The sequence below is a fragment of the Sinohyriopsis cumingii genome, chromosome 13 (genome assembly GCF_028554795.1).
Source record: "Sinohyriopsis cumingii isolate HCF-2022 chromosome 13, ASM2855479v2, whole genome shotgun sequence".
NCBI lineage: Eukaryota > Metazoa > Mollusca > Bivalvia > Unionida > Unionidae > Sinohyriopsis > Sinohyriopsis cumingii.
In genome coordinates this window covers 56,385,536-56,402,702 of record NC_142973.1, presented here as the reverse complement: position 1 = coordinate 56,402,702, position 17,167 = coordinate 56,385,536, and the positions used below count along the sequence as shown (strand labels likewise).

Genomic DNA, 17,167 nt, shown 5'->3' with positions numbered 1-17,167 from the left:
TAGGGTTTGAACTTGGAGTTCTCATCGGGTTTCTCACTCGATTCTTGCTGTGGCGAAGTCATCTTTCTGGTGGGTGACTATCCTCTTACAACCAATGTTTTATACCAACGTGTCCATACGGTAAGGTGAAATGATTGGGAAGTCGCACTCGCTTCTGGTACACGATTTGATAGACTTTTTCCAAGGGTCGACTGACGATGTGGTGAGTGGGTAAACGTACAATCTTGTTCGGTTGATAGGTGGTCACTTTAAAGTTTGCATCCTCTCCCGATTGCAAGGCTTCTTTCAATACCCCAAAGTTGACCACTCGACTGGTACGATGATTCAGGGTCAGTCCTTTCACTTTGCACATCGTGTGCACTTCTCCTTGTTTGTCACGGTATTCGTAGCCGTAATTTTTGGGACCGCCACTGACGAAACTTAGAATCTTGTCGTCGGGATGCTCGTCTGTCCAGGCTCCTAAACGGTCTCCTTCGATGTCAGGGTGATGTTGAATCGGGTGATGGATGTAAATGCAACTGTCCGTGTCAAAGTACAAGACGCGTTCTTCTAACAGTTCTAAAGCTTCGTACAATTTTAAGCGAGCATGGGCTGTCACGTAAGCCGCAATGATGACATTTCCAAAAGGGTCGTCTTGTACAAAGTCCAGATCTTCTTCGTAATTGACCAAGATCAAATCCTCTCGAACGACGTCCACGTGTTTCATGTATTTGGTTTTGTCGTGAATCATCTGGAAGTAGCGGGAAGGTTCTGTCAAATATTCCGTCTTGGGTAAACACGGTCGTTGTGCCATTTTACCTCACAAGCAATTTAACATCACTTTGGCAAACGATTGCCTGCCTTCGTTTTTCTCGATGTGGTCTAAAGTGATGCCTTCTTGTTCGTAGTATTTCTCTTTGAATTTTATTTGGTCTTCGGGAGTGTGACACCAGGAAGGATAGCCGCTGGCTTCTTGCTTCAGTTTCAAAAAGGCATCTACGTAGTCGGCGAAAATGCCTTTCTGAGTAGGGTCACCCTTGTGGTATTGTTGTGTCTTGGGAAAGTGGCAAATTTCGTACACTTCTAACAGTTGGTATCCCATGTCCAGAGTTTTGAACAATTCTACGCTGACCCAGGTTCCCGTCAAGGCCCGTTCTTCCTGGCTGTGCTGACAAGGTTGGTCTTGGTTGCACGTTTCGGCACAAGTACGGCACAAGGGAAACATCAGTTTGCCTTGACAATGGTGAGGTAAGACGGGATGGTATAGGTTCGTGGGAGGCAAAACTTTACACTTGATCAAGCCTTCGTATTGTCGAATGTTTTTCAGGTCGATGTGTTCCGTTAACAATTGCGGGTGCCCTACAGGAAAGCGACAATATTTGCACACGTAGGGATACAGCGAACACACGTCCAAGTATTTGATTTCTTCTCCTTTCTCTTCGTCGGCTTGGTACAGCAAACAGGTGGCATTGGTCCTTCCTCCGTACAAACTATCCCTCGGGTTCAGCGGGTCCATGAACTGGTAACTTTCCACGAGGCGTTTAAACTCGGGATCGGTTTTCATACGATGATCGTATTCGTGTTCCCACATTTCCACCACTTGGTATCCTTCCTGTTCTAACTTTAGGCGCCGCTGACAAGTGTCCTGGTACAGGTCTTCCATGGTCCGTTGTAAAAACTGATTTTTAGTGTCACGGTCAGGGTAACAGACGGGACATCCGTGAAATAAGCAACCGTTAAACTCGTACACGATCTTGGGGTTTTCTAAGTCCCAACCATCGACCGAATACGTTCCGATGGTCTTTTCGCCCCCTCCGTTGCGGGCATGCTGAATCCATTTGTCTTCCTTGTTGCACAAGTAATGTAACCAACGTAGGGCTTTGACCGAGTATTGACGTTTGACAAAGTGGGTCGTTTGAGGGCTGATGACAGCCACGGTGTTTTCAGGCATGAATCGTTGTCGATACACTAAGGAACACGCTTTGGCAATGGTGCAAGCTTCTTTCAAAGGATCGACCCCTCCGTGTTCCATGAACAGTTCTCGAAATTTTCCACAGCAACGTCGTAAAATGTCCACGTCGGAACGACAATACTTTAGCATTTCTTCCTGAAAGTCGAAAGGGTCCGAGGCGTGAGCCTGGTACCAAGCGTAGAAAGCTTCTCGTTGTTCGGTACGCATGTTGTCGGGGTCGTAATAGTGAGCCTCAGGTAAATGGGGTAGAACGGCGTGTTGATTGGCTTCCGTATTGAAAAAGTGTGGAAAGTACCCTTTAGCCATTTCTGTCATTCCAAACGTTTTAGGCATTCGACTCAAAGGCATGGCCAAATAACTCATCGAATCTTTAAACTGTACTTGTCCCACTTGCATGAAAATGATTTTGGCTCCGTTCAAAGTCACTTTAGGACGCTCGGTGCCTTGTTCCGTATAGTACCTCAAAAGAAACTGTCCATCGTATCCGGAGAAATTGTGAGCCATCACTGTGGCATGAAGATGACAATCTCCGTAACGTTCGATGTCCTCTTGGCTCCACGTCTTGTCGATGGGGTCTAAGACCCATTGTGCAAAATCGTCTAGCGTCTTTGGTCCCCGAAAGATTTTTTCACGCCCTCCAGGAATCTTGCTGCAGTGAGGGCAATGACTGAAGATAGGTTCTTGAATACACTTCTCGCACGCTCGATGAGCCACGCAAAAATTAGGAATGTGAATGCCAGTCTCTTGCATGCATTCGAAATCGAAAAAGATGAAATTGCCTTTCTTCTTGTGACCGTCCTCTTTCTCTGGTGGGGGTTGGTATTTTTGCACGTAGCATTGGTGTTCCAAGTCCACGATGTGGTGACAAATGTGACATTTTTTCTTTCCTCGACATACGTGTGTCTTGGCCTTACTGGTACGTATGACTTGTCCACACGTAGGGCACAATCTCAGCAGTTGACAAGCACATTTCTTCTGTGAACCTTACGTCTTCAGATGTTGTTGGTAACAGGTAGGACTGACAAACGTGCGCTGACAAGTCGAACAAGGCACTGGTTCTTCGCTCAGACAGGGTGGAGAGGCCAAACATCCTGGGCATTTCCATCCACAATGCTTGTGTTGCTCTCGATTGTTATAACCATAATCACATTTCTCACAATAATAACCGTATCGCAGGAATCCAGTGATACTGGTAATGGTATCGAAATGTTCATCGTGATGATAAACGTGAATGTATTTTCCGTCCTTAAAATCTTGGCCTCGAAACAACAGAGACCCACGCATTTCTTGAGGGTGCACTTTCAAGGTGTAGCGTGGAGCTAGGGCATCTTGCAATTTTTGCATCTCAGGAATGCCACAGGGTGTGTCTTTGGACAGTCCGGCTTGTTGTAACAGGAGTTCTGCTTCGTTTCGTTGTTTGGCTCGATCGGAACGTTGAATAGTGTTCCAGGTTCTTTTTCATTCTACCGTGTCGTTCTTGTTGGCATAGGTTCGTCCCACCACGATGGCTCGAGCTAAACACATCTGGTCCTGAGGGTTGTTAATTCGGACGAGACTTGTTTTGGTGTTGCGAAGGTCGTCCACCAATAACATCTTTTTGCGTCCAGTCCCTTGAGGAAGAAAGACGTGGGCCATTTTCAGTGTGGCTTTACCATCGGTGATGTCAAACTGGTCATTAGATTGTTGTACGTGTTGAATCTTGTCCATGATTTTGGAAGGGGTTAGTTCTGCGGGTCTGCTAAACTCGATCCAAACAGGGGATTTCAAACCGTCGTGATCTATGGATAGTGTCAAGCGATCGTCTTCTTTGGGTTGACATTGTCGCTTGAGTGCAGTGAGCAAAGAATCCCACATCTCGGTGATGAACCCTTCTGCTTTCTCCAATGGTACGTCGGCCTTGAAATCTTTAAACTTCACCGTGTAGGTGTAAGCCGTGGTTCTAAATTTTCTAGAGGAGCGCTTTTCCGTCTCTCGAATGGAATAGTATTTTCCAGGGTTGACTAAGGGTGACGAACTTGGTTTAGAGGTTTCAAATTCTGGTTCACTCATGTCCTCTTCAAAATCACTGGCATGAATTTGTGCCAAGATTTCAGCTCTGGTACGAGGCGATAGATCACTTTTCTGCCTCTTACTTTCTTCTTCTTTCTTCTCGAATGAATGGGATCGTTTCATCTTGAGTGCAAAACGTCAAATGACTCAAGTGTAAACACCATAGACTAATTTATAGTCATGGCTAACCAGCGTATATAAAAGGGTGTGTGTCTTGTTCTTTCACTATTCATTTCACTCTCAAGCCGAGCACAACGATGGAAGAGGCTACCCAGATGGAACGTTTCGTCAGAGCTTTGCGAGGGGTCACTAGAAAATTCTCTTCAGACCAGCCTACGGACTACTCTCCTTCCTTTCGAGATAAAAGTCAAGATACTTGCTATATCTGTCAGAAGAAAGGGCATTGGTCTTCAGAGTGTCCAGACCGTCAAAAAAGAAAAAAAAACAGGGGCTAAAAAAGACAAAAGTCAAGATACCTGTTATTATTGTAAAGAAAAAGGACATTGGTCTCCAGATTGCCCAAAAAAGAAACAAGAGGAGTCAGAAGAAAAGAGGGATTCTTCAGAAGAAGAGAGGGATTCTTCAGAGGAAGAAGAGAGGGATTCTTCAGAGGAAGAAGAGGAAGAAAGAAGACAATTCTATTTAGAAGAGGCAAAGAAACAGGAGAAGAAGAAAAGAAGAAGGGAAGAAAATGAGGAAAAGACGGTGAAGAAATTTAAAAAACAGAGAGACTAAACAAGGAGACAGAAGAAGTCAATGAACTTTTAATTAAAGTGTTATGATGTGAATTGTGAATTGGATTGTAACAATGGAGAAAAGAATAAATTAATGATATAAGGTAAGTGTCTTTGAGTTGTGATTTTAAAATAAGAAGCTACACTCACGCACTCATACAAAAAGACACGTACTATAAGGGTAAAATGGGTGGGGTTTATTTTTGAGTTATTGGCAAATTGAAATTGTATTTCTTTTCGAGAAATGTGGGTGGCCCTGAAAAGGGCCTTTTTTTTTATGGTGCAGGGGTGAGTTTAAGCAATCAACTTTAACTGCCTTAAGCCTTTGCCACGACCAAGGCCTACTTCTGGACTGCGTAATGATGATAATGATTGGGTTGAAATCACTAAGGGTGGTACGGTAGGCTTAGTCACAGGGTTGACGTGTTTAGCTCGGGAAGGTCGTATTCTCTTCGGTCGTAATAAAGAAGTCTGATACATTTGTTTCAGACTTCTTAACTCCGCTAAAATGTCCAACAGTACCGTGACCGTTTGATTTTCACCCTCTTGTTTCTTTGCTGCTACTTCTTCTTGCTGTTGTTTTTTTCTTACCTCTTCTTCTTGCTGCTGTTGCTGTAGGAGAAAAGCTTGTTCCGCTTCCTTTTGTCGTTGTATAAATTCTCCAATTCTTCTTTCTGTCTCTGTCTAAAATTCTCCACTTGCGGTAATGAAGAAGGTAACGAAGGTTCCGGAACAAATTCTTGCGAGGAGAGAAAATCCACAAAATCCCAATTCACCTCTTCTGAAAGTAAGTCCGGGTTCCCTTGGGCGGTCTCCCCTGTTGGTGCACCCCAATGGATCGTTTTCTGAGTTTCCGTCATGTTGAATCACTGTCGCATAGATTGACTGCACACAAGCGCTAGCGAATCTATATAGACCAACAGACGTCACAGACTACTCTCTTCGGATTGGATGCGGGCTGACTGAATTTTGTAACGCGTGTTCGGATTGGTGAATGAACTCAATCCGTTTTAATCCTAGCTCTACCTATAAATAAGCGCAGTTCACTGCATTGATTCACCTGTTCTCGTCGCTTCAAGATGTGGACCGATGTGCAATCTTCTACGCTTGTGTCAACGATGATGTTCAGGACGGACATGCTCATGTATGTCCGATCCAAGTGGACCGTTGTCCACAGGACAAACACCAGTCTGTGGATACGTAGGATCTACGTTGAAAGACAAGGATGCCTGAAAAGAGTGCTGATTTACGGGCCAACAGTGAGACGCAGCCTAAGGACAAGAAGAAGACCAATGCGGTGCCCTTTATGTTAATGAATACATTAACATAAACCCAAAGGCCCTTTTCAGGGCCAGCCATATTTCTCGAAAAGAGATAGCCTTTCCATTGCCTACCCCTTTTTTTAAAAAAATTTTTTTAAAAAAATCCCATGTTCAATTCCCCTTGTCCCTAAACAAGCCCAAACTCTATTCCCCATGTTAAATTCCCCTTGTACGTAGAGTGACCCACGATTTTTCGCCATGTTAAATTCCCTTTGTACGTAGAGTGTCCCACGATTTTTCTCCATGTTAAATTTCCATTGTACGTAGAGTGTCCCAGGGGTCCCTGTAATGCTAATTCCCATTGTACGTAGGGTGTCCCCCTTTACTACTCCCGAATGGTCTTGAAACCCTAATGAATACATACATTTTAGTTCAAATGGGTCAATCTGTATTTTGATAAAATTTCGAAAAAAGCAAACCATGTTACCAGACGTCGGACTCATGATGAACACAGTACCACTGTCGCCAGACGCCGCACGCTGGACAGGAGGCTTTACCACATATCTCATAGCTTCTATGCACTAGCATACAAAACTTAATGTGTAAGTACACAATCATTAGTTCCATGCCCATTCATCTACCAATGTATGGATACATGTAAAGATGTAAATACATTCATTGCTCTGTAGATCGAATGTAATTTCAATACAAACCGGGAGTATTGCTACTGAAATAATAATTTAAAAAAATAAATAAATAAATGTATATTAGTTTGAGGTAGACCCAAAACTTCAATGGTCAAAAAGCAAAGAAGTATATCAAACTGGATTATTGTTTTAGACACAATGAGAGCTCTAACGCACCGGTCTATCTGTAAACTCGGAAAATTGCTTGACCAGCATCTGTTTAATCATCTCTGGGTCCGTCACCATTAGCTGGGGAATATTTCCAAAGAACGTCCTGAATAATAATAATAATAATAATAATAATAACAATAATAATTGTACAGTATTGTTAGATTTTAGTGATGAATTGTAGATTATTGGGAGACGGTGTTGGGACGATATTATTGAAACAGACTGGTTATTTAGTTTTAGGAGCAGACGTCATAATCTACAGTATTCACGAGACTTTATGACAGCATGGATCAGTTTCGTAAAATGGACCCTCCCTACTCTCTTAACGTATGGAAGTCAATGAAAACTTTTAGGGATACGTGTTTATTAATTCTTTGTTTTCGATGTTTGGATAACTTTCTGTATTGCATGGCGCGAAGTATTAATATTCGTTGCGAAAAGACTTACTAATAAGACACGCAAATCTGAAGAAAAAAAAGGAAAGTCATGCATGTGTGAAATTAGAGTTTCGCGATGTGTGCTCGTTTCGTGATTGGATAAAATTACTGTAGTGTTCACGCGTTTATGAAATTTTCATTGTCTTCCCCCCCCCAAAAAAAAAAAAAAAAAAAACGTCGTGCAAAGTTCTTCCAAATAGGTACAAGTTTAGCTTTACTCCGTCATCTGTAGTCCATTAAAAGTTTAGGAGCCACAGTTTTGCATCACAACTTTAAACCTATAACAATCACTTTCTAAGTGTCTTGTTATATATGAGAGAGAGAGAGAGAGAGAGAGAGTAGGGCTACCCATAGCAATTTCCATATATTCGCGTCATCTCCATATCCATTTCTTGAAAACCCTGAAAAATAGTACAGAAATAATAACTAATTAAAATTTTAAAAAATCTAATGTAATAATATTGATCTTTGTTTGACCTGTCGTGTAAATGCGATACTCTCTCCCCTATGAGAATACGGATAAAGTTTTCTCTTGAATTGAGCCAGATTAACTTAAAAATGCTATTTTTAACATTATATGACCAAATCTGCAAATTTGTTCAGTGTCAAATTTATTCCATAGTTTGACGGGATGAAAGTTACCAACTTCACTTGAAGTTGAATAAAGATGTGACTGCTTTTCAGTGTCCATAAAACAAAAGGCTTTGTATTATGTTAAGTTTTGATCTGGGAAGAAAGTTGCCCCCCCCCCAAAAAAAAAAAAAAAGAAATAAAGAAGAAAAAACACTAAAAAATGAAATAGAACATTAGAACAAAACAAAGATGAATGCTTGAGTGATTCAATATCAGGACTACGCATATTTCGAGTGATCTAATGGTTGCAGACTTTATTTTGTTTTAAAATGGAGGAGCGCACATCATCTATGTTATCCAAAATCTTATCTGATTAAGCCTCTGAAGCATCTGAGTTGAAATTGCAGCAAACATTTCAATATAAGTGTATCCAAACGTTGCCGATGTCGACAAAGGGCCATAACTCTGAGCATTAGGACAAAATGCGTTTCATACCACACCAATACTCAAACTAGATACATCGTGGGTCCGTACATAGCTGGTGTTAGTGAAGCTAATCACATACAGGTGAACGGACGCAGTCGATTATTATGCCAATATTCCCACTCGACTAGTTTAAGCAGTGAGATTAGAAAAAAACGTAAATATACCTTTCTTATTATATGATGTAAGTGACCCAGAAAGGGAATAGGTGTTGGCCCTGGTATTTCTAGCCGCTTGAAGTATCGCTGCTTGTGAATGGTGTACCTGTGGCAAAATTACGAGATATATATGTCACTCATTTCTTTGAAGAAAAAACTATTGCCTTATAATAATGACTCTATAAAAGTATAATAATAATGCATTCAAATATATTAATCCTCATTATATGCTAAACTACATATATAATAACAATTATCAAAGCTATTGTTAATTAAATAATCAAGACGTAGATCAAAAGTTAATTTTTACAAGGTTCAAGCATGTCACTCCATAGACCAAACATTTAGCCTCACACCTGTAATGATAATGAAGGCTTAGGGGCTGATCTCACGCAATCATTAGAACATGCAAATACTATCGTCTGCACCCATCGGTGTACATTTTATACACTTACCGGCATTTCTCGAGATTATTGAGTTACCGTAGGTTGAAGGGTTGTTTTGGTGATATGTACATACTATTTCGGTATCAAATCCTATTTTTGACGATTTGTAAACCCAAGTGGAATAGTACAGCTCTATATCCTGTGGCCATTTTGAAAATACTGGTAAGTGTCCACACTGTACGCAGGTGTGTTCCGGAAAGATTTACATGCAGGAAAATTGCACAGTTTACTAAACAGGTGATATCACACGCACAAATCATCCATCAGTACCAATATAATTTTGGGGTTTAATTTATCGGGCTTGGCACTCCAAGAGTAACTGAATTAACTCCCTTACTCTGCCGGTGCGTCGCACTGGCCCATCCCGCTGCTGACTATGGTTTAGGGTGTACACATTTTTATACGAGACTACATAACTCAGAGATTACTTCTGTAATTTTGTATTTATCAAATTTGTGTCGATGTTTCTTTTTGTGATTTTTTAAGATATGACAAATGTTTATGCATAACAATTTCCTTTATCTCGAAATCATGCAAATGTCTATGCCTGGTTGAAAAGATAAAGAGACAAGTTAATATTTGCATGAAAAAAATACAAATTATATTAATGTTGTGTTTCTTTGACTTATGTTATATGTATGGGTATATATAACTTCTATTAATGTTGTGTGTCCTTGACTTGTTTTATATGTAAGTGTATATTCAAATTCTAATAATGACATGTTTCTAATTCTTGTTTTATATCTACATGTACATACAAATTCTATAAGTGCTGTTTCTTTGATTTGTTTTTGTATGTAAAAATTATATTATTAATGTTGCATTACTGTGACGTGTTTTATATGTAAGTGTATTTATAAATTAAATTCATATCGTGTTTCTTTGACATGCTTTGGTATGTAAGTCCATATATAAATTCTATTAATGCTGTTTTTCTTTCACGTCTCTTCGTATCTAAGTGTATACACAAATTGTTGTAATGTGATGCTTCTTTCACTTATTTATATAGGAAAGAGTGAGTAGGCCTTCGACAAAGGATATTAAATCGCATTTCACAATACCATTTAAGAATTTGATCACGGATAGAATGTGTCATTTGACATGGTTAATTTGTCTGGTCATGTGTCCTTCACAACACAGGACAACGTGACTTTTAATGATGTTAGACATGATGAATTACATGAAATTTGGGAGGTCAGTGGCCTATTCTTTTTCACCAGTCTTATGATATGCGACTGAAAATGTAACGAACTCATCTACTCGTCCTTGCAATACTAGTATATACAGAATCTGTATATGTCTGTCTGTCTGTCTGTCTCTCTCTCTCTCTCTCACACACACACACACACACACACGACGACGGCGACTGGGTTGAGTTCGATAGACCTTAACGCGCTAACACGACATCAAACAAAAATGTCTGTTAAATCTGATAACTACTGTCCTCTACAAACAGCTGGAGTAACTCCCTGTGTCGAAAAAATGAAAGGTTTGCTTCTCCTAAACGGGTGGGTCACCTGTGTTCAAATTGTACAGAGATAATAAATAAAATTAACTTTATCAATGCCCTCTATGTTCCCTTTATTAAAATGACAGTTTTGAATGAGTTCCTGTGAAGTCTGTAAAAACTGTGCCTTATCTATATCAAACTTAGCGTATGTTATACAAAAATTAAAACAAATACATGTACTATCTACAACTCATTACCTCCATACTTCCTGATATCTCGCCTGCACTAAATTGATCAATTGTCTTTATTTCCTCCAATTTCTGAATATGTTCACATTTTGTAATCATATAAGATAAAGCAAACTTTAAATACATACAAGAGAATGCTAATGATGGCATGAATGGTAAAATATCTCTCTCACTTCTGTGTTTGTACAAAGCACTGCCTAGGCCCCGGGAGGCCGAGTGGTCTAAGACGCTCACCTTTACATATCACCGATATGTCAACATACCCATGCGAGGTCGAGTCTCGGGCTAGGTCAACATGGGTATATGAGAAAGTTTGCCAGCAGCTTCCCTTGGATCGGTGGTTCCCGGTTTCATCCTTCATCAAATATACTGACCGCCATTTAAAGCCCATTATGTGCTGGAAAATAGTGTTAAACCCATAACAGCAACGACTATGCACTGTAAACGCCAGAAATATGATATTAGGGTTAATCAATACATCTAGAATGCGTAAGTGCTGTTCTCTTTGAGAAATAGGCCGACGAGTGTAAATTCGCATTTAGCAATCCTACTCTGTAGTATGTTGACACTCCCCATTTCTATCCTACTTTGACAGAATCTTTTTAGGTAACAAACCACCACCAATTAGATAGCTTTTGATCAGCCAAACCTACTGCCACAAATAGCTTTAACATTTCTTCAAACCTTCAATTGTAGGGCGGTTGGAAATCCTTCGACTGTAGGGCGGTGCTATGCTAAATCCCAAAATTTTGTATAGCAATATACTGTGTGGCGTGATGAAAGCTGTATCGAGTGATGAAATAAATAATATGACATGATGAAATCTGTACCGAGTGATGAATGATGTAAAATGACATGATGAAAGCTATCGAGTGATGAATAAAATAATTTGACTCGATGAAAATTGCATCAAGTGACGCATGATATATGACACAACCAAAGCTGTGTCGAGTGATGCATGTTATAATATGACACGACAAAAAGCTGCATCGACTGATGAATGATATAATATGACACCATGAGAGCTGTATCGAGTGATGAAAGCTGTATCGAGTGATAAATGATATAAAATGACACTATGATAGCTGTAACAAGTGATGAATGATATAAGATGACACGATGAGAGCTGTATCGAGTGATGAATAATATAATATGACACGATGAAAACTGTATCGAGGGATGAATGATATAATATGACACTATGATAGCTGTGTGGCGTTTGGTAGGGTTGGGGTGGGGTGCTCCCAATATATTATTTAAATTACTATGGAAGTCCCACCCAGGCTCGATTTTGTAGGAAGTGATATTAGTGATAGAGAGAGGTAAAGCTCCAAGCCCCCAGTCAGCAATGCCGACAGTTAAATCATTGAGAAAACAAAGGTGAAATTCAAAGGAATAACAATTTAATTCAGTTCAATATTCAAATGATAATAATTTCCCAATCACTCTTCCTCTCGACCAAGTGATAGCCTATTGCATCCTGTGATATATAATGTGAGATCGCTTTTCCACCTGTCCTTGTTTTCTACTCATCTGTATCTCTCCCATCCCGTCAATTCCTTCTCTCCTTCCGACTTCCCTCCTAACTCCTTCTTGATGTTTCCTCCTCCAATTTTTCCTCCTCGACTCCTTTCTCCTTTTCCTCCTCCTCCTTGACTCTGATCTCCGACTAGCCCTCAATTCACAATCGATTTCTCCACTAGTCTCTATTTCGTCTCTCTCCTAGAGAATTGTGACTAAACCACACCGGAAGTCTGTCCCCTAAAAGCTTCCTTTACGAAGCTTTGTCTTTCCTTAGATTTTCCTAAGTTTTCCCGCCAATTCACGAGTGGATCCCCCGAGTTATTGCTACAACTTCTCAGCAGGATGTTTCACAGTGACTGGGATTTCTAGTCTAACATGCTCAGTTAAATCCGGGTTAAAATGGTGACGACACCTTCTCTCAATTCCGACTGGATATCGATTCTACCCTGTTCTATTCAACTTAGCAGACAATGCTCTGGCCGTCTGTCAGCGTGGTGATATTTACGACACCAATAAGGGTCCTTTGTTCTTAACAAAGCTTTCAACGTCTACGTGTGATTGTTGACACCCAACAAATCTGGGCCCTCGTAGCAAATACGAACCGGACCACTATCGCCGCGGGGTCTAACATATACACATGGCTTCTAACCAATTCATTTGTTCTTGACTTACGTAATCGTGGGCAGGCAACGTAACAAGCTGTAACAAGTGACGAATAATATAAGATGACACGATGAATGCTGCATCGAATGATGAATGCTATAAAATGACACGATGAAAACTGTATCGAGTGATGAATGATATAATATGACACCATGAGAGCTGTATCGAGTGATCAATAATATAATATGACACTATGAAAGCTGTATTGAGTGATAAATGATATAAGATAACACGATGAAAACTGTATCGAGTGATGAATGATATATGACACGATAAAAACTGTATCGAGTGATGAATGATATATGACACTATGATAGCTGTAACAAGTGACGAATGATATAAGATGACACGATGAAAGCTGTATCGAGTGATGAATAAGATTATATGATGAAAACTGTATCGAGTGATGAACGATATAAGATGGCACGATGAAAACTATCGAGTGATGAATGATATATGATGACACGATGAAAACTATCGAGTGATGACTGATATAAAATTACATGATGAAAACTGTATCGAGTGATGAATGATATGATATGACACTATGATAGCTGTAACAAGTGACGAAAGATATAACACGATGAAAGCTGTATCGATTGATGAATGCTATAAAATGACACGATGAAAACTATCGAGTGATGAATACGATGAAAGCTGTATCGAGTGAAAAATGATACAATATATTGATGATCTTCATTTTGCCACCGAATGTGTAAAAAATTAAATATAGTAAAGGTTGTGTTGACCCTTGACTACTCAATCATTTTTTTCAAGAAAAATTTCCAAAGTTATTCATTTTCCGACTCTTTGATATCCTCTTCTAATTCACTATAGCGTAAGTATGTTCTCCATTACACAGAGTCGGTTCATGCTTCCTTCTAATTCACCTATCTCTTTCTAAATTTTAAATTCGTTTGAAAACAAACTTTAAGCTGCTTCTATTGAAATGCGTTATCTGATCTGGCAAAACCTTCCTCAATGGCATTGCATTTCAGATTGTTCTATTTTCCCTTTCTTCCCTCGTGTTATTGTGCATCTCTTGTTTTGGTGGAAAGACGTGCTAGTTACAATCTTTTATAGTCTTCTAGATTGTTTGGATATTTTCCTTTAACAGCATTTGTTAAATTCCACATGACAATATGGGTGTTGTTTAGGCATTATTTACCACCTAGGTAAGTAAAATGGAGTTACAAAACGAGTCAAAATTTGGTTTAATAATTACTACATAAAAGTACAGGAAGTAACATACTATTTTCACTATCTGCCACTTTTATTACTAAATGACAGTAACAGTGCGAAACAATTTGATCCTAATACAATTTTCTCAGTAGAAAAAAACCCACAAATTATAAAACATATAAATGAGAATATCTACTAGAGAAATAAATATTAAAGAAATTATAGTACAATAAATCAATATTTCAGGGATGTCGAAGATACTGTTGTGTATTTTTCTCATTATGCCTGATTGGGTGAGTCACAGAAAAGTGTTTGCGTTAATGTCTAAAACAACGACAATAAACATTTCTAATAAGCAATCGAATCAGCTATAAACACTCTATTCGAGGACACGCAAAGTTTAACCAAATATAAAGGCAACAATCTTCATGAAAGTGTGATTTTAAGGTGAACGATGAGGATTGATCAAAATACTTTTCTTTGGCAAAAATCCTCATATCTGTCATAATCGTTCAGTGTAAAACACTATTTAAGTGATAACTTTTTCGTGTTGAGCTTACCAGTTTTAGACACGTTTACTTGAAGAAAACATTTCTTGTGAAAGAAGCTTTGTCACGATAACAGCAAACGATATTATTTTGTGAAACCTGTCCTTCATGAAAAACCACTATGCTAAAGATATGCAAGGTCAGCCACATGAAGCAAACGATTTTCTTATTACAAAGATATCACGGTACATAATGTTATTTATTGTTTGTGATATAGTTTCCCTATGTCAAATAGCATCTCTGAACCATTATTGCTAGCCAGAGGCACTCTTTATGTCCGTAAAAAAGAAAAGGGAAACTACTGACTGACAACATAACACCAACTTTCATTCTACTGACAACATAACACCCACTCTCATTCTACTGACAACATAACACACTCATTCTGCTGATAAAATAAGACCCACTCTCATTCTACTGACAACATAACACCCACTCTCATTCTATTGACAACATAACACCCACTCATTCTACTGACAACATAACACCCACTCTGATTCTACTGACAACATAACACCCATTCTCATTCTACTGTAAACATAACACACACTCTCATTCTACTGACAACATAACACACTCTCATTCTGCTCGTTAAGATAAGATGACTAACTCACGCGGTGAATATACTACATTCAATTCTGGTTTGGTGGTTATTGTTTGTTCTAGTCGAGGGTAAAACTTAGCTTTTAATTTAAACTAAATGTAACCAATGCACCGCGCGACATTCCATAATTATATATGGTATACTCTCGAACTCGATACAACTAGGCAAGATAAGAAACAACAGAAGAACTTTGAGTAACAGTGACCATTAAATGATCAGTGAAATACTTAAATCGTACTTAGGCAAAAGTATGGAATGTCCTCTTTACGTGATACAAATTGTGAGCGGCTGAAAACTCCAACTGTATGCGACAATTAACACGGAAACGGGGTGTGAGGTAGATGGACAGATTTCAAACCGTTATCCACAATGTGGTAATTCACAGGGCAGGAGTCAATGTTGTCAATAGCTTCCCTATTTAAGTGGCAGAAACCAATTCCTGTGGTACTAAATCACTAACAACGCTTTCTTTATCTCTAAGCGCCGTATCTCTTTCGCAAAAAGTGACTATTTGATAGAGGTATACACAAAACACTTTCTCTGTAGTGTCACAGAATAACAATGACTACCAAAGCACTTTAGGCAGATATATATGTGGCTACTCAAAGCAAATACCGTTATATTACACGCTTTGGATGAATGTTATATACATCTGAAAACAAGTTTCATAATAAAGATATTAACTCACATCAACAATAAGACAATAACCATCAAAATCACCATTAGCCAGCTAGGCACACTGAACAACCCTAACACCTCCATCTTCGCCATGTAAGTGTATTTTTATCGATTGCAACGTTAATCCACTGATTGTTTTTCACGGCACATCAAGATATACGTATAAAATGAGCCTGTGTAGAGAACGGCGGCAGATAGCCAGAATCTGAGCTGGTGGTATGAGATCTTTTGAGAAAAATCACACAGTCTGGTGCTTAAAAGAACACACAAACTCTCACATAACATGTATGCATAGAAAAGCTGCATGAAAATAAACCAAAGAATCGGACAAGGAAATAAAACCTTAACTTGTTGCATGTAATGTGAAAGGTAAGAAATATTACAAGCTATCGTAAAATAGTCACAGTATTTGCAAGTTTTACAGCATGAAATTTACATTGAATTTAGACCCTCTTATCTATCATTTCGTCACTGAAGTGATTTTTCTGTCTCGCATGATTTTATCGAAAGCGAGATATAGAAGTCTAATTCCACTAGCGGAAAGGACATCAGTAATGATAAACTTTTGTAGTAATCGTCATAAAACACACTCATAACATTGTTTGCAGCATTGTTTAATGTACTGAGGAACCTTCGTTACCATATAATAAACAAGGTCGGCCTCAATGGGCCAGTGGACAGACTATAATGTTTTCTTTCGATGCAATATTGGATGCAAAATATATTTAAATCTTTCGTTTTTTGGAGAATTCACTTTATTTTTCTTTATTCTCCATCTCCTTCCCTCTGTTACATTCAACAGGAATGTGACTAGTGCAATATAAAACAAGGGAACAAACTAAGTTCCGTTGGAGAAAATGCACTTTTCCCCTTGTAAATTGTTTTTTGATAGACCAGTCATTACATAGAGTGAATTAAGGTATGAAACCACGTGACGACTGATGACGGTATAATATTGTGTACATGCGCCGCATGAACCGAGATAAGAAATCACAAGGCATGGCCGTTATGCCAGTGTATAGTACACGCAGTTGAAGTGCACTAAATGATATCTCCTTAATACTGTGTGCATTCCTGTATTTGAGTGTTTCATTTGCCGTAGTAAACAAATGAACGGCACCACTAAATGTATAAAGAAGAGTTTTGTTTTAACCTCATTTAAAAAAGAAATATGCCAATGGATAGTGTGATATTACTGTTATGTGGGCTTCATTGCATTGCTTAGCATTTAGTGTGGTTCCGTTTTTATGTTACACGGAATACGAAAAACGGACTTCGTATATTTCATTGTCTGGGTATAAGTAATGACTGTTAAATCTA

General features: G+C 39.0%; 1 protein-coding gene across 1 annotated transcript in view; it reads right to left on the bottom strand.

Annotated features, from left to right (window-relative positions):
• The window catches only part of LOC149785622 (cytochrome P450 3A24-like), a 66,555-nt gene extending 50,566 nt beyond the window's left edge, over window positions 1–15,989 (bottom strand). Inside the window, exons 1-4 of the mRNA XM_089979442.1 lie at window positions 15,858–15,989; window positions 8,514–8,610; window positions 7,639–7,691; window positions 6,860–6,956 (exon numbers count right to left, since the gene is read on the bottom strand). Coding sequence (XP_089835568.1) covers window positions 6,860–6,956; window positions 7,639–7,691; window positions 8,514–8,610; window positions 15,858–15,940 — 330 coding nt within the window. The 5' untranslated portion in view covers window positions 15,941–15,989. The remainder of the gene's footprint in view (window positions 1–6,859; window positions 6,957–7,638; window positions 7,692–8,513; window positions 8,611–15,857) is intronic.
• Window positions 15,990–17,167: the final 1,178 nt, after the last annotated feature.